This window comes from Amyelois transitella, chromosome 14 (genome assembly GCF_032362555.1).
Source record: "Amyelois transitella isolate CPQ chromosome 14, ilAmyTran1.1, whole genome shotgun sequence".
Taxonomy (NCBI): domain Eukaryota; kingdom Metazoa; phylum Arthropoda; class Insecta; order Lepidoptera; family Pyralidae; genus Amyelois; species Amyelois transitella.
Genome location: NC_083517.1, coordinates 8,086,700 through 8,110,527, shown reverse-complemented (window position 1 = coordinate 8,110,527; position 23,828 = coordinate 8,086,700). Strand labels below are relative to the sequence as shown.

The window sequence follows — 23,828 nt, the reverse complement described above, 5'->3', positions numbered from 1 at the left end:
TTCTTTTATTTATTTCAGAAAACATAAAATATCGTCGACTTCGGAAAACTCTGATGTAACAATGGGTTTGTATATAATATAACTTTTTTTTAAAATTTACTGGCTGTACTCTGATTTTTATTAAACAAATATGTCCATGCTATTTTTGATTACAGAACGCTCAGACGAAGGCGGGGGCGAAGAGAGGCTATCAGAACACAAGCAAGATAGTGACGTCATCAAGGAAACATCTGAACAACTCGACGGGCAGAAGGAAACAAGCCCGCGTTCAAAAGCCGCCGGTGAGGCAGTGACGGGTGCCGAAGATGACTTGACTGACTACATTGTTGTGGACGTGGACGAGGTCAATCATGAAACTGTTGACGTGTACACTGGCACTCTTTATCAGCAGGTGGGATTTGATAAATACTCGTAATTTTATATTGAATTTTTAGCAGTTTTGGTTTTTTTTTAAACGGGTATACAGGTAGTTTTATTTATTTTTGGTTGTTCATCTTAAAGTTTATCTTCACATGATTTTCCTTTACGAATGGAACTTTTATGAATCATTTATGAACCAAACTACTGAAGATCAGATGTGTGACATATATTTTGCCATTGCTTTCTTACCTGTGCGTCTCCCCGGCGTCTGAACCACTTCGTCCGTGGAACATTCATGGCTTATAACAGCCGTGGCGAGCCGCTAGCTTATTGAATAACTTGACAACGTTTGGCAGAAGCGAGTGCGCGCGGGGGCGTCGCCGGGCTGGACGGCGTGCGAGGGCCTGCTGCTGCTGCTGCGGGACTGCCTGCGGGCGCTGCCCGACCACGCGGCCGCGCAGGTTGGATACGCTACTTGTTATGACGGGTTCAATTGGTGATGGGAAAAGATGTGTGAATGAGATACTATATTGCCTATATTATAAATTAAACTGTTATACTTGCGCAGAATTTCTGTATGTCACGAAAAATTTTAACCCTAAACCCGTGACCAGAACTATCCACTATTATTAGCAAGATAGCAGACAGATTTCATGTGCTTGTAATAAAGTCGTTATTACATTGAGTTTTCTTTTTGTGTGATTTGTCTGTAGGTTGCGGTAATCTGCGCCGTCTAACATCACCGATGTGATGCGACTTTTAAAGTGGTAATGCTGTACTTAAACGTACCTGTGAGTTGATGTGACTTAATATAAAAGTGGTAATGCTGTACTTAAACGTACCTGTGAGTTGGCTAGCCGAAAGAGATTCCGCTTCATACGTGTCCGTTTTGTGTATCCCAGTGGGGCGTGTCCGCGGTATCGGCGGAGACGCTGATAGTGCTGGGCAACCACCGCGCGGCGAGCGTGCGCGCGGCCGCCGTGCGCGCGTTCTCCGCGCTGCGGGCGCGCGCGCTGGCCGCCACGCCGCTGCACCACTACATGCACCTGGCCAATCAGGCGAGTGAATTCCAATTCATTGTGGAAATAACAGATTTTTTTTTAAAAGATCCCCATGGCGCCTAATCCTGAATTATTAGTTTTTAGACACATACATACATACGTATAATCACGTCTATATCCCTTGCGACAGAGCCAACAGTCTTGAAAAGAATGATAGGCCACGTTCACACAAATATTTGACACAAACATGTTATATGCCCATTCAAAGGTAAGACTGGCTGATGCGGGTACACGTACACTGCGTTAACTTGTTTACCCATGGTGTATCGATCAAATAAATATAAAAGATAAAAATAACTAACGCTTGTTATTTTTCTTTAGATATCAGCGTATGAAGGATCGTGGGAACTCGCAACCGCCTGCGCCGAATTATTGACTAAATGTGACGTACCATTGGAGGATCAACTTGACGTAAGTAAAGGAACGCTATGCTACAAAATTATACTTTGTTGTACACGTTGTGCAAGTTCGATGGAAAGGTGGCGACTAACCGTTAGTTGAATGATATAGTGTAGTTACGTTGGCGTCTAATTGCAAACAAGTGAATGTACTCGTATTTTGGCAGAATTGCGACCCGCGATACATCTGATGCTATGTATAATCAAAGCTAATCTATTTCTCTTTGCATTGTATGTTTTCTTAGTCATCATAATAATTTTAGATCCGGGTTCATACTCTCGCGCATATAACCATGATCTTAGATTGGGTAACCCATTTTGCATCATGTTTACACATCTGTTTTCTCGTTGTTTCACGTTTGTTTGATGTTTTCCGTCTCCATAAAATCATCGGTTAGTAATTAATAATGTTCTCATTGTATTGTATTGAACCAGGATGAAGTTTGGTCCGAACGGAATGATGATTGGACCCCGCGAGCGGCTCCACTGCTGGCGCTTCTGCCGCGGTGCTTGAGTGACGTGCCGCTCGCTCACAACATCACGCTCATCATACGAAGGGTGATCGATAAGGTGACGCTCATTTTCATATAGTACTACATACTTCTTAATAGTTTCACCCTTCACAGAATTAGCCTTTATATTAGGTAAAGATTGTATTGTACCACAAGTCACAAAAATAAAAAATAAAATCACGCGACGCTATCAGTCAAAAACAGCGAAAAACCTAAATCGCGCAAGCAAAGATTTTACGGATTTGAGCATATATACAACCTCCGACACAACATCGTCGTAGCCGCGGTTCCCCAGCTTGTCGGAAGATCTTCCCTTTGGTGGCGGTCGAGCCGAATCATCGCTCCCGCTACAGTATGGAATAGATTTAAGAGTGCAATTTTGGAAGAACAATCTTTACTTCGTTGTATATATTTCTATTCAGAAACATTCATGAAAGCTAGTCAAGAGTATAAAATATTTGAAAACTTATTTCCCAGGCTCCAGTGAAGGCCCTTCACGAGATAGCAGTAGCCGAAGTCCTGGTGCGGTGCGTGCGGGCGTCCGGCCGCCTCCCGGCGCGCGACGGCGAGCAGCTGCTGCAGGAGGACCTGCACCGCCTGCTGGCCGCGCTCGTGCTGCGACACCACTACACTGCCACGGTCATTATGCACATCATTCTCTTTGCTTGTTCTGGTCTGTTCTATTGACCGTCGCTGCTGTGCTGTGCTGGTAAGAATATGAGATTGTTAGGCGGCTTCGAGACTTAAGAAGAATATTTCAATTGCGCTAAGAACTCTTGATTTTGGGGAAAAAAGTTTCTAATAATAACATTGTCACCCGAACAGAAATAACCCAATTTGTACTTATAGATATTAGGAACAATGAAAGGATGATGTTGCTCTGGCTATTGATGTAGTCAGTTATGAAATTCAAACGATCACCTTTTAGCCTGATAATCGCCTTTCAGGCTAGAAAAATCACGTAGTTTTTTTTTACTGAAAAACTAATTTCGTACCGACCAGTAACTTTTTTGTACAGGTGATAAACGACTTGCACCACATGTTAACGCACGTGGAGCAATGTGCGTTACAATCTGACGCGGAGGACGCACATGGCGTAGTGCGAGCCGCGCGTGACGCACAAATAGCGCTGTTCCACGCGCAATTGGACCATTTGGAACAGAAGCTGCATTCTACTTACACTGCGCATACGAAGTACGCCAATTATTTTACTACCGGTGAGTGAAGTTGCTTTTGTATTAATTTGATATAACTTTTGTACGCGCCTTGAGATTTGCATTTTCTTTTCTTTTTTTGAATCCCTACTTAATTTTTAGAGAGTCCTTTTAACATATCGTCGGTGATACTGCAATACCGCGTAACCAACTGTTGCAAAAACCGCGGAAGTACGAAAAAATCAAAATTGAGATTTCGCGCCTACATATTCTTGATAGCGATTGGCATCGTCCTGTGCGATCACACGAGCGCTTTATCCAATCAAAACGGTTCAAATCAAGCTTTTCAAAACCGCGCGAATAGCGAACTGACGAATTTTGCTTCAAAACCGCGAATCTACACAGAATTACTACGAGAGTTTGGTGGTTTGGTAAGTGTCTCCGTAATATTAGTGATTTAAGCAGAGTTTATTCAATTAAACGGTAAGTACATGTTTTATTTTTATATATTATTACATTTGGCACTACGTTAAATTATTTATTTATTTTAAATTAGCATAATTAATACTAAAAAGATAAATAACTTTTCTATTGTAGTTATGCAGTATTTTAACATTCTCTTTACATAATGATTCGTGCACTTACGCGGTATTTACACTCTAATGTTGTTGGAATAGCTTAGTGGATGCAATTATGAATTAAATTTTCTTTATATTATATTTCAGGTAACTAATAAAATAATTATGGAAGAGATAAGCAGTGAACAGTCATTGAAGTTTAAAGAAAATAAAATAGAATCCAATATTACCAGATCTTCAAAGACAACGACAGGAACTTCTTCTGAAAAGGCAGAATATTTCAGATAAAAAACTTTGACAAAAACAATCCATAATGAACATACCTCAAAAAATTAATGACTCACCGATGAACATAACAGATATTGGTTATGAAATAGCTAATAGCGATACTTTAACAGCAATTTTCCCCATTTGTCCCAGCCAGAGTTCATTTACTGATATCCCAGATATTATTGATCAAACACTTGTAACTTTTACTCCAAACTCCCAATACTTCCACGGTGATTTTTCTCGTGATGATCCCTCTTTTTCCACTGCTGTCTCAGATATTAAAGAAATAACAATTTTAGAAATGACTTCAGACTATCCGAGTACTTCAAGTACCGGTAGTCGTAGAAGAAATGGTTACTGAATTTACTCAAAATGATTTCAACTGTTTATGTACTGTCATCCCAAACATAGCAGAAGAAACTGTTGTACAATTTTGTCTGGATAATCCTAACACCCAGTCCCGCATGTTGCCCAACAAATCTCGTACATCCTTCTCCCAATGACTCTACCACCGATCATGACTGCGTACCTTTATCTGATATTACCAACATAGAACCTACAGAACCTTATGATTCTGAAAGTTTTCCTGAAAGAAATTTGAAGCCAGAAGCTGTAAGAGACTCAAGAAAAAGAAAACGTAAAGCTGACTGTGAAACCTGGAAAAGATAACTAAATAAGAAGGACAGAATGTTAGGAAAAGCTTATCTTAGGTATGAAAAAGGAGACAATAAGTACCATTAAAAACAACCGAAACCGGAAAGATCTACGGCCCGAAGTGTATGTTAGCATTTTGTGGTCGAAGTAAATAAAATCTTATTTTTTTCAAATCTGGCTGAGGACATTAGAACAGACATTTTTAATCGTTTTTGGAGCACGACATGGGCTGAGAAAAAGATGTATGTACGATCAATGATTGATACGGAACATGTTAAAAGGAAGACAACTGAAGGTTATTCTAGACGATCAGATACTAAACTATATTATTTACAAATAGACGGTAAAAATGAAAGAGTTCGTTTGAAGACATTTCTGGCGACATCAGGCATAAAAGAGTAGACTATCCGCTACTAGCTTGGTGATAGAACACTTGTGAATTCAGTAAATCCGAACCTTACTCTGATTTTGCACAGTTTTAAACGAGACTCTGTTGAATGCTACTTATCTTTATTGCCCAAGTTGCCCTTACATTATTGTCCCCAATCAACCACAAAGCAGTATGTTGAACCGATAATACAATCACAATTATCACAATTATACAATATATACGTCGAATATTCGTCGTCAGAATGCAAGCCAGTAGTTTCGAGAAAATTATTTTTTGACATATTAAATGAGGAAAACGTAGGTCTTTTTCAGCCAAAAAAAGATGCCTGTGACTATTGTTGATCTTATGCAGTAGTTAATGTTTCTGAAGAGGATTATCAGCGTCACATCGAATTGAAAAATTTGCCTCGAGCTGAAAAGAGTAAAGATAAAGAAATTGCAAAACGTGGGATTGCTCATCAAAATGTTTAGGTCGCATTACCTTCTTACTACTACTAGTATTACATAAATTATGTTGTAAGTTCTGTTAGAATTTTGTTTTTGTTTTGGAAGAATTGTAAGTACTAAGTACGGTTTTTGTTTCTTAATGTTTATTTGTATGTGTTAGATGTTGATATTCGCATTGGTAGGTAGCTGTTCATCTACTTCCATGTCTTAAATTAATAATATAGTAGGTACTTGCAAAGACTTAATTTAAAAGTAAGACTGATAAGGTGTTGTATAACATAATATAATAATAATATTGAATATACAATGTTTTATTTCATCCCTCTTACAATTACGCGTAAATAATGAAAAGGCTAAATAAGTGTTAATTTTTGATGATTCAATACCGCGAAAGTGATTTTTTATATCATCTATGGAGTTATTTTACCAATGGACTTTACTAATAGCTAAGGCACATACATTTACAGTTCGTATAAAGTTCAGTCAGCCAAAGCTGTCATAATATAGAATATATTCAGTTTTTTTGCTCTCCTGTAAAGTTTATCATCCACTAGTTACGCGGTATTAGCAATCGTTGCTTACGCGGTATTGCAGTATCACCGACGATATGTCGCGAATGTTTGACTATTAACCTACGAGTATTTTATGATTAAGATTGTTCTTAATGATTTTGTAATCATCATCATGTATTGATCAATCGTGAATTGAACCGCGCTCGCCCCTAAAAGATCATATTCTGCTGTCCCCCTGAATTTGGTCATAGGTGGATACCGGCCCTGGGCTTCTAAGCCAAACGCCAGGAGGCGGAGGACGATGATATCGGTTTGTCCGCAGTGCTATCGTCGGCCGTGTCGCTGGGGGCGGAGGGCGCGGGGCGGGCGGAGCGCGCGGAGCTGGGCGGGCGGCACGCGGCCACGCTGTGGCGCGCCGTCAGCTTCCTGCTGTCGCGCCCGCCCACCGCGCCGCTGCCCAGCCCCGCGCACGCCGCGCTCGCCGACCGCCTGCTGGCCACTCTGCTGCTGGGTGAGTCATCATAATATATATGTCTGTCCACCATTTTTGACGACCTCTGTGGCGCAGCGGCAGTACGCTTGTTTGTGTAACCGGTGGTCCCGGGTTCGAATCCCGGCCAGAGCATAATGAGAAAAGAACTTTTTCTGTTTGGCCTGGGTCTTGGATGTTTATCTATATAAGTATTTATTATAAAATATAGTATCGTTGAGTTAGCATCTCGTAACACAAGTCTCGAACTTACATCGAGGCTAACTCAATCTGTGTAATTTGTCCCGTATATATTTATTTATTTTTATTTATCGTCCCATTGTCTGATAACGCAGCTAAAATGTTTTCGGTTGCAGCTTTGTCCTAGTGAATTAAAGTGAACTGATGTGAGGCAACTAAATATTTTATTTTTTCTACCAGCGGTTAGCGGATCTACCGCGCAACGTCCCAAATGGTGGGTGAGCAGCGCTGATTGGGTGACACCGCTACAAGAATTGTTTTGGTGGGTCGCTGCTCCAGGTATTGGTACGAGAGCGCTTCAGCCAGCGCTGCTACGGGCGCTATACCGCGCGCCGCCACAAGCGCTGCAGCCGCTGACTGTATCTGAGCCGGGGAAAGTGCGCAAGGTTAGTGCGAAGATTATTTTTGACCAAAATCTGTAAGTTCTCGAGATACGTAAAATTTGGTTCGCTTGAAATCTGGTACCGACTCTATACGAGTACGTTCATATGATTGTTTATTAAAAAAATATATAAATATTGTACTTTAGAACATGACTTATTTCCATAGTCAGCACGGAATACATCTTTCCACTTGCCACGATTACTGAATACTCTACGGCATTATGCGACAATGCCAGAGCTTATCATGTACAAATGTTTAACTACCTTTTGTACGGTTCAAATAATAGTGTCAAATCCAATCATTTATTTGTTATATAAATTTCATTATACTTCCAGTTAGCCGTATACCTGCTGACAATGCTGAAACACATCCACCTATCAGGGTCAAACGAGCCGCTAGTAGAGTTACCCATAACGGACTGGGCTCGCGGCTGGGCGGTAGGTACCCAGGCTGGGTTGCCAGAGAGACGGCCAAGCGACGCTTTACTGCCCGAAGCGGCCGCGTTGTTACGCCAAGATATGGAACGGTGGCGGAGAACGACTGAACGAAATGCTTCACAGAGAATCAAGTGAGTATTGCATAAGAAAAATACCAGTCAATTAAAATCGATGAAAATTTTTAGCCTCGCAAAATAGATGTTAATACACGCTATGTATTTATTTAAATAATTAAATAAATATATAAAAAGTGAATTGTCAAATGTCTCAGGACAGGAGTACTCTAACCCGTTAACGCCCAAGTTAAAAGTTAATGGCTAATTCCGTACCTGAGCCGGTACAGAGGGCGGTAATGGGCTAATATAACGAATTTATGTTTCAGGGCTGTCTGGTCTCGTGACGCCCTCGCCGCCAAGCTGACGGAATCCGCCATGAGCGTGACGCGGCGCGTGGTCGAGCTGCAGAACTCGCAGCGGAAGATCTTCATGGAGCACTTGCGACGTGCGCACGCGCAGCGAAGTACCGCCGCGCAACGCTGGCACCGCGCCGTTGATGATTATACTCACGAGCGAGGTGACTGAGAGTAAAGACTTTTAGCGTACTCGACAAGAGTCAATGAAAAAATCTCTAGAATTTAAGATACATCCGAAGTCAGTAAAAAATATACGATAAGGGGATTTGCTCCCATCCCATGGTTTTATTATCAAGCTATTTTACTATATTATTTGAGCAGAACCTAAGATCTTGCCTGTCAACTACTTCGTATTGATATTGCAGGGGTGTTCTACGAACCTCACAGCTACCCACAATCGTGGCAGCTGGACCCAACAGAAGGTCCCGGTCGAGTGCGCGTGCGTCTTCGCCGGGCACATCTTCGCATTCCGCCTAAGTTTCTTAAACCTGAACAACAATATAAGGCTGGTAAGTGGTGTTTTGTGTCTTGTCAGCACTTTTTGGGCAAATTTTTTATTGTAGTTTTGAGTGCGTTCGATTTTTATCTTATGATGATCTTGATGGGGTCTAAGGGGCTAACAGCCGACATGGCACGGCAAGTTATGACAAAGGTTTTTATTTCTTTTCAATTTATTTTAAATGTTATTTCAACGCGTTAAGCATTCACGTGATAAAGTATATCACGATACCACGGCGTCGTCGTTCCTTTCATTTCACGGTTTGCCGTGGTGCGTCATCGCATCCCGCAAAACGTACGGGTTACTTTGTGTTGAAGAATTATAATTGCTAAACTAATTAATATAAGATTGAAACGCGGTTCCGGTCCGTTGCAGTTCGATTGGAACGTGCGCACGACACGCCGAGCCACGCTGTCAGTGAGCCGCCATGTTAAGTTTTTTCTTGTTTTTCGAAACAAGGAAATAGCAACACAATGCGGTTATCATAACATTTAATTTCGTTCACACCTCAACTCGTTTAATCAATATTCGATATATTCTATAACTGTCCTAATTCGGTATATTTCAGAGATATGCGAACGGCCGCCGCCTCTGCACAGCGTGCTGAGCGAGAGCGGCGGGGCGCGCGGCGACGGCCCGCGGCTGCACCCGCGCGAGGCCGTGGCGCACATGGCGCGCGTCACGCGCGTCAGCGTGCAGCGCGACGCGCCCGGCGAGCTGCTGCTCAGCGAGCGCAGCGTGCACTTCGTGCCCGAGGTAGCCAGCTTACCCTATTCTAAGCGCTCCTTGCCTTAGCGCTTCGTGTTTAGACATACATACATAAAATCACGCCTCTTTCCCGGAGGGGTAGGCAGAGACTACATCTTTCCACTTGCCACGATCTCTGCACAATTCCTTCGCTTCATCCACATTTATAGCTCATTTCATGCAAGGTCGGTGTTTAGACACCAATTTTTTTTTCATTATATTAGAAAACCAGTTTTGGGAGAGTTATTGCTCTCGCCCACACGTACGCGTCCTTACCACACCGTACACATAAGGAGTAAGTAAAAAGTAAAGTAAAAAGTAAAAAGAATTTATTCAAAGAACACCATAACAAAAAGACAAAAAAGGAAACAAAAATATGTACAAAAATAAACATGTAGTATGGTGCTCCCGAAAGGGTACCCCCTCAGCATAATGCTGGCTGTAAACAATATGCTACACGGCCAGCGCTGATCTTCCGGGGGTGCCCGGAGGGGGTGGGAATAAAGAGAACCAATAGGCACAAATCTCTAAAGGCACATTGTTGGCTTAGTAAGGTGATTGAGATTCCGTTCTAATGAGAAGTTGTGTTGGCACAGACGGAGGAAGACGGCCCCGCCCACTCGTGGCCGTTGGAGCGGCTGGAGCGAGTGGTGACGCGGCGCTGGTGCCTCCAGGAGCGGGCCGTGGAGCTGTTCCTCAACTCCGGCCACGCCCAGCTGCTGGCCTTCGCCGACACCAGCGAGAGGGACGCCTTCGTGCGAGCGCTGGCCCTTTGTCATCTCCCTGCCAAGTAATGTTCTCTGCTAGTGTTTTTATGACATTTAAGCAGGCAGGTTTTATGTCAAACATTATTGAATGGAATATACATTTCCCATTATGACCTAATCGGTGACCGAAACCGGGACCTGTGTGTCGGAGGTGAAAACCAAAAGGCTGTTCGGCGGGAACAGCCTTTTTATCCTTTTAACCCGATATTTTGACGAAAAGATGGAATGGTCTATTTATTGAGTCTAGTCGGCCGAAAACGGCATAAATCGAATTCTAGATTGTACAAACTTAAGTATAAAGAGGACTAAACATTATAAATTTTTGGCCACAGAATCGAACCGGACACCTTAGCCGATGCGATGTCTGCCTGGCGTAACGGAAGCATCACCAACTGGGAGTACCTCATGCGTCTGAACGGCCTCGGTGGTCGCTCCTACAACGACTTGATGCAATACCCGGTCTTCCCGTTTGTGGTCGCCGACTACTGCTCCAGGATCCTGGACCTCAATGAACCGGCTTCGTTCAGGGACCTGGCCAAACCTATGGCGATACAGAACAAGAACAGGGAGCAACATTATATTAAAACTTATAATGTGAGTCCACTTTGCTTGCCAATGTTCCGTTTTGGGGCCAATACCCCTTTTGTTTATAAATGTTAATACCTGATGTTACAGTTTGTGGTCAACAACTACTTGGATGTTTCAGGAATCCAGCAGTAAATTTCTAAATCTAAATGAGGTCTCGGAACAACCCGGGACCTTAGAAGACCGAGAATTTATAATGACAGATTTTAATGATCTCTCATTATTATTACCTTGTGATAATTTATTAAGATTAAAAGGAAAGTTAATTGGAATGTTTATTTTTACTTATTCATATTTTTCATTCATCTCACTACTACAATGCCGTAGGATTTGGCAGCGGCGCGTCGCGAAGGTTGCAGCCCGGTGGTGGCGCAGTCGCCGCATCACTACGCTTCGCTGTACTCCAACTCCGGCGGCGTGCTGCACTACCTCGTGCGGCTGCCGCCCTTCACCGAACTGTTCCTTAACTACCAAGGTACAGTGGGTTGCCAAATTAATAGGGACAGTCGAAAAATATTGTTTTTTTACACTTTATTGGTCCATAACTAATTAAAAACGTTGTTTTGAGTTATAATTATATTTAATAATATTAGACACACATCTTACAAGTAGTTTAAACAAAAAAATAACAGTCTTTGGGTAATTAGAAAATATTAGCAGGTATTACGAAAATGGCAATGAGATATTGCTAATATTTTGTCACATTTCCTTTAGCCTGAATGAGTGCTTCGATCCGCCTCGGCATACTTTCTATGCACTGTTTGGCACTTTCCTTTATTTTAGGGTTGTGGTGCCACACATTTATTAATTTTTCGATCAGTTTTACCTTGGTGGTTATCACTTCCTTGGCAATTTCCGCCTTGGTAATTTCCCATAAGTTTTCGATGGGGTTCATGTCTGGAGAATTGCCAGGCCAAGGTAAAACTGGTATATTGTGGTCTGCTAAAAATTTTGTTACACTCCTTGCTTTATGGCATGGTGCTGAGTCATGCATGAACATGAATTCCTCCCCCTCTGAGAACCATTCCCGGAGTTGCGGCAACAAGCGAGTTTCTAGGACCTGCCTGTATTGGTCCTGTCTCATGGTTCCCTGGACAATGTAGAGACGCCCAACCCCTTTAGCACTTATGACAGACCATACCATTATTTTAACAGGGTGTTTAACGCGTTCCACAATGCAGTCAGGGTGAAATTTCTCGCCTGGGCGCCGCCTGACAAAGTTGCTTTTGTCGGCAAGAATCTCAAATGTTGATTCGTCTGAGAAACACACCTGAAAAAAAATATTTATAACTTATATGAAAATCTTTTTAGATAATATACCATAATATTAATATAAATTATCAATTGACATTAAAACTGACCTTGCTCCAGTCTTCAACACTCATCAGACGGTGTTCACGAGCCCAAGCAAGTCGTTTCTTCTTCATCGCCTCTGTCAGTCGCGGTTTTTTAGCTGGGCGATGTCCGGTCAGGCCTTCCTCTGCCAACCTACGCTGTACAGTTCTCTTCGAAACTTGTATTCCAGACTCCTGTACCATCTGGGTTAACAATCCAGCACTTTTCTTCCTGTTTTGCAAACACATATCCCTGATTTTCCTATCGGACCGTGGTGTCGTAATCCGTTTTCTTCCGCATTTGCCTTTTCTTTTGGGCAAAAGTGGCTGATCTTGATCCAGATTTATTTTTATTTTATTTACTACCGACTTAGAAACACCAGCCAGTTCTGCTATCTTCCTCTGAGAATGACTTGTGTGCAAAAGAAGGGTTTTAACCTCAGATTTTTTTCTTGGAGACAAATCTACCCCTCGACCCATAGTGAAAGCTGTAAAAATAAAAAATTAATTAATTTCGTCCTAAAATCAGCCCCAAAATACTTAAGATTTAATAAAAATAAAGTAATACTTACTTGCAGTCAATAATAATTTCACAAAATCACAAAATAACTTTTTAAAATAATTAGTTACTTATTTTACTTTTACACGTGTGAAGGACTGCGCGTCTCTCCCGATAATAAAATATTTTTACAAAATAAACAAATCCCATAACACTTGAAATTTACTTTCAAGTTGATCTGTAGAGGTGCTGTGAACATAAAAATACATTCCAGGACCACTTACACCACTTGAAATAGCAGTCAAACGCGCCTGAAGAAAAAATATGATAAAAAATGTGACTGTCCCTATTAATTTGGCAACCCACTGTATGTTAGATACCGTCATATTAGGTAGATATTACTTGTCAGTGTCGAGTTTTGAAGGTCGTATCCGGATATATGGCATTCTCATCTATAACATTGTGTGTTCGAATAGATTTATTTAGATTCTTGGTCGTTTTACAAATGAGATAGACCTACATGGTCCCGCACGGTTTTACTTCGTATTTTTGCTTGGTCGTTTATCACGATATTTGATTTCATTTTTTTTCTAGACAACAATTTTGACATGCCAGACCGCACGTTTCACTCCATGATAACTACGTGGCGGCTCATCACTAACGATTCGCCCACAGACGTGAAGGAACTCATACCAGAGCTTTTTTATCTGCCGGAGCTTTTTTATAACAACGAGGGTAAGTTGAAGAAAATTCTGAAGACTTTTTTAAATCTAGTGGATTCATCCTGAAAGAGGAATTCGGCGTTGGCATATGTGTACCCATCAAGAGTGTAATCAGTCAGGTGATTTCGTGAAGCGCTCAGAAGACGTATTGTCTTTTAAAAGTTGACAGGAATCCCTAAACTTAGTTTGTATCACTATAAAGATTCGTCTTATTGCGAAGATTTCCTTACATTGAGTAAGCTGTTCCACTAGATCTGTGTGACTTTAATAGAAAAAGCTGTTGCGCCTACAGGTTTGCAGCTGGGTGTGCGTCAGTGCGGCGCGGCAATAGACAACGTAGAACTACCGGCGTGGGCGGCGGACGCCAGGATGTTCACGCTCGCCCACCGCCAGGCCCTGGAGGCCGCCCACGTGACGGAGCGCCTGCCGCAGTGGGTGGACCTCGTGTTCGGCTACAAGCAGACCGGGCAGGCCGCCATTGACGCCATCAACGTGTTCCCGGCCTGTGTGAGTCTCGCTGCTTGCTGCAATCTCTACAGCCGCAGAGAGAGCCAATTGTCAACGCCTTGTTGAAGTGTTTTTTTATTAGTATTCAAGTTATTGTTCAAGCTTGTTAAGTTACACCTGTAAGGTTGCGGTGGTAAGATGCGATTTGCTACGTTTAAAAACTTGACTTATCCAGTTCAGCTATCATAGGAAACCGTCAGGAAGACAATGCAATCGGTACGCAAATGATGAAACGACATGAATCACTTGATGAGCTTGAGTACTAAGACAGCTAGGAGTGAAGTTTAATATAATGTTAAGTTTTACATTATAATGGTGAAATAAGAATGTCTCATTACAGACGTACTACGGCTTCGACCCGACGGCATTGGAAGACGCGGTGGACCGCACGGCGGCCGCGGACATGGTGCGCATGTACGGGCAGGCGCCGCGCCAGCTGCTGCGCACGCCGCACCCGCACCGCGCGCCCGACTTGTTGGCGCGCCCGCTCTCACAGGTCTGCGCATGCGCTTTTACTACAGATATTTCGGTTAAACAGCTCACGGCGCCACTAGAGTACAAAAGTACGGGAAGAAGCCGCGTCGTTTCAACAACTGCTTAATTGGATTTGTCCCATTTTATTGAAATATAGGAATCGCTGAAGATGGCAAATATCTTTGTTGCTATTGTCAGGAGAACCTAATTACGCCCTATCTAATCTGTCACTGGCCAGACGCGTCGCGCCCAGTCCCTCCCATCTTAGTATTCACTATGAAGTGTCTGTCACGTTCTGCTCCCATCACCAGGCAGGGGTAAGCGGCGGCGTATCAGGGTTGAGGTGGGGGCGCTACTGCGGCTCGCCCGCGTTGCCCGCGCCGGCGCTGTGCGCGCGCCGCCCGCCGCAGCCGCCCGCGCGCGCGCCCGCCGCCGTGCAAGCGCTGCCGATGGCGAGGACGGCGGCGCTGCTGCCGCCGAATTCCGCGTTGTTCGCGTTGTCAGGTAATGCGAGGAGCTGTCCCTTCATTTTTTCCATTGATATGCATAGGATTAAAAATTTGGAAGTGTGTTTGCTTATCCGTCTTTTAATTTAAAACCACTAAACTTATATACAGGGTGACTTTTAATTCAACTTCATAAATTTAACTGTTAAGTGTACTCATCTTAAGGATATTTAAAAACGTTAAAAGAAAAATATCGCTTCATATTTCACAAAGTACGAAAAAAAATAAAAGTATCAAAATCCACGATCCTAAATACGTCATATCACCCCGGCCGGCGGAAAAGCGACGCGAAAGATTCAGAGGTCAACGACACAATTCATTCAGCTGAGCGATCTCAACAACTCTGTACTTTACTTGATCTTGATACTAGAAAAATAATTTATTTTTCAGACATTTATTTACATGTTTAATTTTTATTTATTTTTGTAGTATTGGTCTTTAATAAAGCGTGTGACGTAGTTTTTGAGGGTTTTTTAAATGTGAAAATGATGATGTTTAATTTAAATAAAAATAAGTTGTTGTTTTAAATGTCACCCTGTATTATGTGGAGTGAGAAGAAGGTCATAAGGTACTCTTAAGTACCAATGGAGCTGTTATAATGTAAATAGAATGTTATTTACAACAGATACACACGGATATCAAAACAGCCAGTCGTTCGGATCGATGGCATTGCTGTCGTGGGCACACCCGGACGACGTGGTGCGGCTGAAGACACGACGCGACGCGGCTCCGGAAATGCTGTTCCATGTTCCTGACTATGACCGGGTCAGTGTTTTATTCATATATTTTGTAATAAGAGCATACTTGATCGATTACGACTCAATAGGCTATTTGACTGTATTAAAAATATACATTTCTTTTATGTCATCAGTCTTAATATTATTTTTTTGGAGCGATTTGTAATAACGCGAGATAAAAATATTGCATTATTTAAACAAAATCCGTCTCAGAAAATTAGGTTTTTATATGCAGCTGTCACGTGACTAAAAACGAACGTGATTGGCTATTTCTATTATGACGTCAATTATCCATAAACAGACTGTGGATCGTACCGTTCCTTAGTGTTCGCTATTATTTTTCCAGATTTTATAAGTGTTTGATCGCTCAGGTTTACTCAGATAACATAGGTATTTAATAATGGAAACCAATTCCGCGAAAGCTGACAGTTGAAACCTACCAAAAGTGGACGCAATAATGGTTGGAAGAAGAAATCTGGATTGTCTTCTTCAAAGACAATCCAGATTTCTATGCTGCCGAACTGAGGAATGTGAAAACATCAATGTAAGTATATCTTGGTAACCACTGATCTGAGATCATGATCTGAAACCACTTCTTACGAATATTCAAATCCATCGGCATAGAAAAAAACAGTTTCGTAGGAGATTTTATTGTTGTATTAGTGCATTGAGGCACTGCACAACATTTATAGGAACTCATTTTAATAATTTTCACACATATGACGTGGCACAAGTTAAATAAAACAAGAGGAAATCAAAACTTTTCGAAACACCAACAAGCTTTGTATGATATTTACACGAAATTTACGTCACTGCATGCTATGGCCGCCATATTGCTAAAAGTCGCGTTTTGGCGGCATATTTGAATATTTCATTTTCTTTTTCGATTTTTTAATAAAATAGCTGTAATAAAGGCAGAAAAGTATTTTTGTAGGGCTCCTTATAAACAAATAAATACCCTTAGATAGTTTTTAGAACTTTGTCAAATAGCCTATTGTAATAATAAAACTGCGCATTGCCACTTTACGAGCGCAAGATACTCAATTCATTTTAGACTTAAGCCTTTCAGAAACAATTCGGCACGTTAATTTTATTTTGTTAAATACTTTAAATATGTAATAATGAGTGTTTTGATACAGATAACCTGCGTGACCACAATATGCACCGCCACCGCCTGCCCTTACCCGGTGTTCGTCGGATACGCGTCGGGCCGTGTTACCGCGTTGAGACTAGCGCGGACCAGCGCCGCGGCGAGTGAAGCGCTGCGCGGGCGGCCGCTGCTGGCGCACTCGCAGCCCGTGGCCGCGCTGCACGCCTGCCCGCGGGCCGCGCTGCTCGTCACCGCCAGCTCTGACGGGAGCATTGTGCTGTGGGACCTCAACACGTGCGTTATATCATTGGTGTTGTGTTCCTCTCACTGTACCACATATTATTCTATTAACAAAATTATTGAGCAGTTACAACGTCATTAAATTGAATCAACGCTCACACTTTTTATGTTAAAGAAGAAAATGCTGCAGTGCAGCTTATTACCGCTTCTTCTGCACTGGCGCGTTGGAAGCGGCAGTAAACTTAGTTTTAAGTAATTTATTTGACGTCAACCAATGTTGTGAAACTAAAAAATAATACAATTATTAAGTGATATTGAAATGTCCCATAATAATGAATAAAAGTTTTGAATTCAATTTTTACATATCTGACAGAGTTTCCCATACAAGTAATAATAAACATTAATTTTCGTTGCAGGCTGACATACATTCGCACGTTGCCGAATCGGCACATGTTGCCCGTGACGCACGCGACCATCAGCGCCACCCTGGGCGACGTGGCGACGGCGCACGACCCCCGCAGCCGGCCGCCGCGCCGCAGCGGCCACGACGACGACGCGTACGAACACGACGCGGACAAGTACAAGTCTCTGCTGCGAGTGCATACGGTCAACGCTAGCTTTGTTGGTAAGTTTTGTAAGCTCAAACACTCCTTAAACTTCTCCTCGTGATTGGACGGTAAGTGACGATCAGTGCCATGTTGAGTGACGATGAGGACACGTATGTATAAATTACCACTACGACGCTAGCTTTTTTAATAAGGTCTATATTAATTTACTCCCTTTGAAACCAATTCCATTATGCAATTTGATTTGCAAGGAATGCAGCATAAAACTATTTAGAAGAACGGATTTACTTGTATCCTCCCTTCATTTCTAAACGCCCTGTAACTAGATTTTTTTGTTTACTGTTTTATCAAGCTCATTATTTGTTTTTCCACAGGCAGTGTTAAAGTTCCCGAGCGGATATACAGCGTGTGTTACAGCTCAGCGGCGGAGGGAGTGAGCGTGAACAGCGTGGCCTGTGCCCTGGAGACGGGCGCCGTGGTGCTGTACTCCAGCTGGGATCTCACGCGCCTCGCCACCATACCCGCGCCCAGGGGACTGTCCGCTCCTTTGTTGAGGTAACAGTGAAGATAACTTGATTGAAAATAAGTGAATGATGGGCCATTTAATGAGGAATTTCGCAAAATAATAGTAGAAAGAAAAATTGATAGAAAGGGAGGAAGAGGAATACTAATAAAAATATTTTGTTAAACTCTTTGTTGATTTTCGGCAAGCCGATCAGTATCCACTATCGGATCGCGGTCATAGTCACACCTCGGGCTTCACTATCTAGGTGTAGAGAACGTAATGATAAAACACGCCAGAAGAATGATGATGCTGTTATCTGGTGTACCAAGCAGACATTTCAATTATTTAATGCACCTTCGAAAACTACAAAAACAATTCTAAACTGATTGACTTCATTGTTTGTTTAATATGATGAAAAGCTACTAAAACTCTTTAAATTACATACATACATATGGTCACGTCTATATCCCTTGCGGAGCCAACAGGCTTGAAAAGACTGAATGGCCACGTTCAGCTATTTGGCTTAATGATAAGATTGAGATTCAAATAGTGACAGGTTGCTAGCCCATCGCCTAAAAAAAAGAATCACAAGTTTTTTAGCCTATTCCCTTAGTCGCCTTTTACGACGTCCATGGGAAAGAAATGGAGTGGTCCTATTCTTTTTTTGTATTGGTGCCGGGAACCACACGGCAGACTCTTTAAAATTAAATGAAATAATGAATATTGCAGTATCGCATACAGCCCGGACAGCCAAGTCCTGTTCGGGTGCTACGCGGACGGCACGGGCGCGGCGTGGGACTGCGCCGGCGGCTCCGCGCGCCTGCTGCCCGCGCTCGCCGCGCTCTGACGCGGGGGCCGCCAGACCAGATGACACAGGAGATATTGTTTCACCTGATGGGTTGTATGAACGGTTTGATCGTCTTTGTTTGTTCGGTTAGCTTCGACGATAGAAAATAGGAAATCAATGTTTGTGATTAAACCGTGCCACTTGCGACTTGGAGGCTGATGTGACATAATGAAAAAACACAAAGATGTCTATCTTTAAACGAGTCCATAAAGTGAGTAAGAATAATTAAGGTACATCAGATATAAACGAAGCAAAATGTAAGAGCTAAGGTGTATACTACTTGATACAGTAACACATAGACTACCATTAAAATTATAGTAAAACGGTCTTAGTAATGCAATGACTACGATATAACAAGATTAAAGTGAAAAGTAGTATGTGGGCCTGGGACCTGTAGAACCATACACTGTACATCCCAAAACTTATTATTATCTGACCCAAGCATTGCCGCTTGCGACTTACGGCTGGCGTTACATAATACAGGGATTACGATGCTGATATTAACACGGTCTTAGTAACAAAGATTACGATACAAGAAGAGGCAGCTAGAAGGAGGCCGTATGTATATAGAGCCACACTTTCAATATCACACTGTTAATATATAGTTCAAAATTTTCGTAACTTTGTGTTTGTGAAAAGTTATTAAACTTATAACTTATATAATTCAAGCATGAAATAAGACTACGTCTAATCTATTAGGATTATGGAGTACATGATAATATTTGATCACTTTGTCATAAATTTATGTATACCGCTTTTACAAAAACTTATTTTTTCTATTCTTCTCAATAACTAAATTTCCAATTCTAAATTTTTTTTTCAAAACAATTTCTTTCACTATCACTGAATCTTAATCCAAACAGAGTTGTTAAAAGTTGAAAATATTCTAGTTAATATCTAAATTTATAAGAAGTCCTGGCGAAAGATTACTTCTAGAGTACTCTAAACCAACCAGTTTGCATGAAGAGAGTTATGAATGCGTATGAAGGGAATGAAGTAGGCAAGGATTGCGTAAATGAAAAGATGTAGTCTCTGCCCATCCCGCCAGGAAAGACGCAAGATTTTATGTATGTGTTGCTTTGCTACGAGAGTGCGGTTAATTAGTAAGGATTGAATCAAAATCGCCTAACTTGTAAAGTGCTTCCAGACTTGTGTAATAAAGTGATTGGTCGCAAAGCGTCTTATCCTCATCCTTTACTCACTCATATGGTTATTATGAGATGGCGGTATATACCGTAATTAGCTTAAACTAAGCGATTGAAATAAAGACTACATATCCATGAACTGATGTAATGTTACAGGGTGTCTCATTTATATGTAAAACATATCTTTTAAATTATTTAACATTAAGAATAATTATATCTTTTTCGTTTAAAGCATTCCTTTTGTATTCATGTCATAGTTGCGACCAAACTTGTTTTTGCCTTGTTATAAAATATAGGTGAAATAGGGTTTAAAAATAAGATATTAATTCGAAGAGTTAATAATTGTAGAAAGATTTATCAAGCAAGGAATATTGAAGTCTGCACGTTTCATAAAATATGTACTATAAGAGATAAAGCAATAATTATTTGTAAGTGGAATATGTTTATAGAAATATTTACGTTATTTGCAATTTATATAGGTATGTTATAAAATAAGAGAAGAATGAAAATATGTGCAGCGTTTTAACCATATATTTTTCTACAAAGTTGCTCCAAGTATATTTTAATAAATCATACATGCATTATGAAATTACTTTATGCAAATAAATAAATTTTACATAAGATACGTGTAAAAATGTTAAATGTTTAAATAATCAAATTTGTTACTGAATAAATGAATTTGTATTCAAGATTCTTTTTTATTGAATTCCTCAATAAATATGTTACTAATTTTTGTCCGCAGTTCCGCACGCTTATATAACTGGAATAACATTGTAAGTACTCTTTATCCCAGAATTTCCCACGTGAGCAAAGCTCCTAGGCGCAGCTAGTGGATCTATAAACGAACTATTACTTAATATGGCGTAAAATCGCCCTGTTAATTGCTGAGTCAGGTTGACTTCATCTATCTTTCCGTTTCAGAGTATCGAGTAGTTTTCTCGTTTGTGTGAAGGCGTTTTTAAACGTGTGGAAAATATATTTACAACAATCTACTGTGGTAGAGTAATAGTAAGAACTGGGATGTCGATGGATGTGTTTCTGCCATCACTGAGAACATTGTAAGTAGGTAACCTTAGCTGCTTTGAAATATCGCACTCATATAGTCGTACGTATATCACTTTTTTATATAGGAGAAGTGCAACTTACATTGATTGTACCTACTGTGGTCGTCATTGAAGATTGAAGGAAAAATCAGCGAATCAGTGTCGTGGCTGTTAGGGAAAAATTATGGGACTGTGGCAAGTGGGAAAAATGTGATATCGGCCTCTCTTTATGGGAAAGAGACTTGATTAAATGACTTGTTTGCATAAATTCGAGCATTGAAAAAACTACCCGGCCTTGAAATTAACTACGATACGAATGTGGTACACTCTTTATTTTGTAGAAAACATTCCCTCCCAAAGAGAGAGAGAGAGAAAAGTTCATTGCATATGACCACTCTAAAGTTAATTTTATTTCTCAACTCTCGAAAAAAGTCTGGCAGAAGATAATATTTAAAAAAACATATATGTACGTATCTACTTAAAAAATATAATAAGAATCTTTCGAATGCCTTTTTAGCGCCCGTCTAGGTTTTAATCTGGGTCCGCTGGGTCCCCTTTTTGATAATTGAGAATGGAATAATTATAAGACAATCTATAATCCATTATACTTTTGACGACGTCTTTCGGGTAGACTCCGTAAAGATGTATGTTGGTACACACAGGTCAGGCCCATCTGTCCCCGACTAAACATAAAAAAATATGATTCAACCGATTATAATGTGGGATAAACATACCCATCACAAGTTAAAGTCCGAATCACTTATGTTTATTTATTTTTATCGGCAGGTTTAAAGTATCATCTACCTCGTTTTTGCAACAATCATCCTCCAATTATGTTATCTGCTGAAGCCAGTTTCATTTATTTCTTTGATTGATTATCGTTTACCTTTGACGGCCTCTGTGGCGCAGCGGTAGTACGCTTGTCTGTGACACCGGAGGTCCCGGGTTCGAATCCCGGCCAGGGCATGATGAGAGAAGAACTTTTTCTGATTGGCCTGGGTCTTGGATGTTTATCTATATAAGTATTTATATATAAAATATAGTATCGTTGAGTTAGTATCTCGTAACACAAGTCTCGAACTTACTTCGAGGCTAACTCAATCTGTATTATTTGTCCCGTATATATATACCTTGGTCGGGTCTACCCTGGAGAGGAGGCCTGGTTCCTCTTAGGCGAGCGGACCCGCGGGTTAACTTTAGTTTCCAATGCGCGTGCAGTTTGGCACGTAGCCACTGCAATTCACAGTAGAAAATTAATCAGTTAATTTGAAAATAATAATTAAACAACACGCCTAATAGCCCATGCATCTGATTTCATTAAGTATACTTGTATTTAGCCAGCACTGTAGTTACACCAGAAAATTCTTAACGCTAATTGCTTGATTAATTAGTATGAAAGTATGCAACCTGTATTTAGTATTTTGTCTATATCTATTAAATTATAAATTACATCATCCTCCTGACCTTATCCTGGAGTGGGTTGGTTAGTCAGATCTTTTCGGGCGATTAGCGTTTTCCAGTTGCCCTGTGCAGGTCTCCTAACGATGGTTCTCAAAATGTTGGACCATCAGTTAGCAATCAAAGTAATGTATGTAACTTAGGATGGAGTCGTTGGATGGCCGCTGCAGGAATTGTAAGTATATCTTGTTGAAAGCCAGATATCTTTATCGTTAATTATTACTTTATTTGTAACTTGCACCATGCTTAAATCAATTGTCTACAATTATCTTAGTTTTAAAGTTGTTATGTGATAATCTATTTGGTACAAGATAGTTGAAATTATTGCCAGTATACACAATAAACTGTTAGCTCTCTTTAAGTAAAGGGACGTGATTATAGTACGAAAACTTTTACTGCTTTCGTATAAATCGTATCTAAATAATCAATTTTTTAATTTAATGTGCCTATCTTTACTTAAAGTACAATCATATTTTTACATAAATTGTAAAGAACTAGAGAGCGCCCACCGCGACTCCGCTGGCGTAAAACGAAAAAAACTTTAATTCCCATGGAAATTTCGGGAAATCTGAATCCGTAGACCACATAAGAAACCTGTTCGCCAAATTTCAAATTTCTATATCCGGCGGTTTGGGATTTGAGTTTTCTGTCAATAAGTCAGAAGAGTTTTATTACATAAAATACTAAAAACATCTTAGAATCTTAGAGTAAGTATCCATTAAACTGGCCAATCTCATACACAAAAAAAAACTTTTATCAGCAAATATTCTGAATGGCCTGCCATATAAGTATCAAATAAAAATGTAATACGCTTCGTACAGCTACATTCCATGTCTGTGTGATTACCAGCGTAAAACATTTGAAATTTCAATTTGTTTGTCACCGCGAAATTTTCGGAAGATATAATTAATTAGCACAATATACAAGGAAGCCCATGCTTAATTTCAGTTTTGTATCTGAAACTATTTTCCAATATAAAATAATATTTCGTGATCTTTGATTTTTACGCGAAAATAGGTAGAATCGCATTGCAATAATACGTGAATGTGTCATATAAATCGGACTAACATAGGACTATTCACTGGAAAGTATAGGTATTTAATACCCGTAACTATTCCTGCGTGATGTGACATCATTTTCATCTCGTGACACCTCTTAGCCGCGTGTCGTTAGGGGTCATTTTCGTAGTCTTATTATTATCATAGATAAATAACATGCACGCGGCCGGTACTTAAATATATATACAATTACAACGAAA

General features: G+C 40.8%; 1 protein-coding gene across 1 annotated transcript in view; it reads left to right on the top strand.

Annotated features, from left to right (window-relative positions):
- Window positions 1-20,712, top strand: part of LOC106132264 (lysosomal-trafficking regulator) — a 42,980-nt gene extending 22,268 nt beyond the window's left edge. The window contains exons 28-53 of the mRNA XM_060947768.1: window positions 19-65; window positions 156-391; window positions 717-821; window positions 1,263-1,418; window positions 1,743-1,832; window positions 2,255-2,389; window positions 2,809-2,970; window positions 3,350-3,548; window positions 6,659-6,847; window positions 7,247-7,452; window positions 7,786-8,018; window positions 8,270-8,460; window positions 8,665-8,808; window positions 9,367-9,554; window positions 10,142-10,335; window positions 10,645-10,906; window positions 11,225-11,372; window positions 13,325-13,465; window positions 13,745-13,959; window positions 14,300-14,455; window positions 14,745-14,937; window positions 15,565-15,704; window positions 16,816-17,060; window positions 17,423-17,631; window positions 17,947-18,127; window positions 18,807-20,712. Of these exons, the coding sequence (XP_060803751.1) occupies window positions 19-65; window positions 156-391; window positions 717-821; window positions 1,263-1,418; window positions 1,743-1,832; window positions 2,255-2,389; window positions 2,809-2,970; window positions 3,350-3,548; window positions 6,659-6,847; window positions 7,247-7,452; window positions 7,786-8,018; window positions 8,270-8,460; window positions 8,665-8,808; window positions 9,367-9,554; window positions 10,142-10,335; window positions 10,645-10,906; window positions 11,225-11,372; window positions 13,325-13,465; window positions 13,745-13,959; window positions 14,300-14,455; window positions 14,745-14,937; window positions 15,565-15,704; window positions 16,816-17,060; window positions 17,423-17,631; window positions 17,947-18,127; window positions 18,807-18,924 (4,483 nt within the window). The 3' untranslated portion in view covers window positions 18,925-20,712. The remainder of the gene's footprint in view (window positions 1-18; window positions 66-155; window positions 392-716; window positions 822-1,262; window positions 1,419-1,742; window positions 1,833-2,254; window positions 2,390-2,808; window positions 2,971-3,349; window positions 3,549-6,658; window positions 6,848-7,246; window positions 7,453-7,785; window positions 8,019-8,269; window positions 8,461-8,664; window positions 8,809-9,366; window positions 9,555-10,141; window positions 10,336-10,644; window positions 10,907-11,224; window positions 11,373-13,324; window positions 13,466-13,744; window positions 13,960-14,299; window positions 14,456-14,744; window positions 14,938-15,564; window positions 15,705-16,815; window positions 17,061-17,422; window positions 17,632-17,946; window positions 18,128-18,806) is intronic.
- The last annotated feature ends 3,116 nt before the right edge of the window (window positions 20,713-23,828 follow it).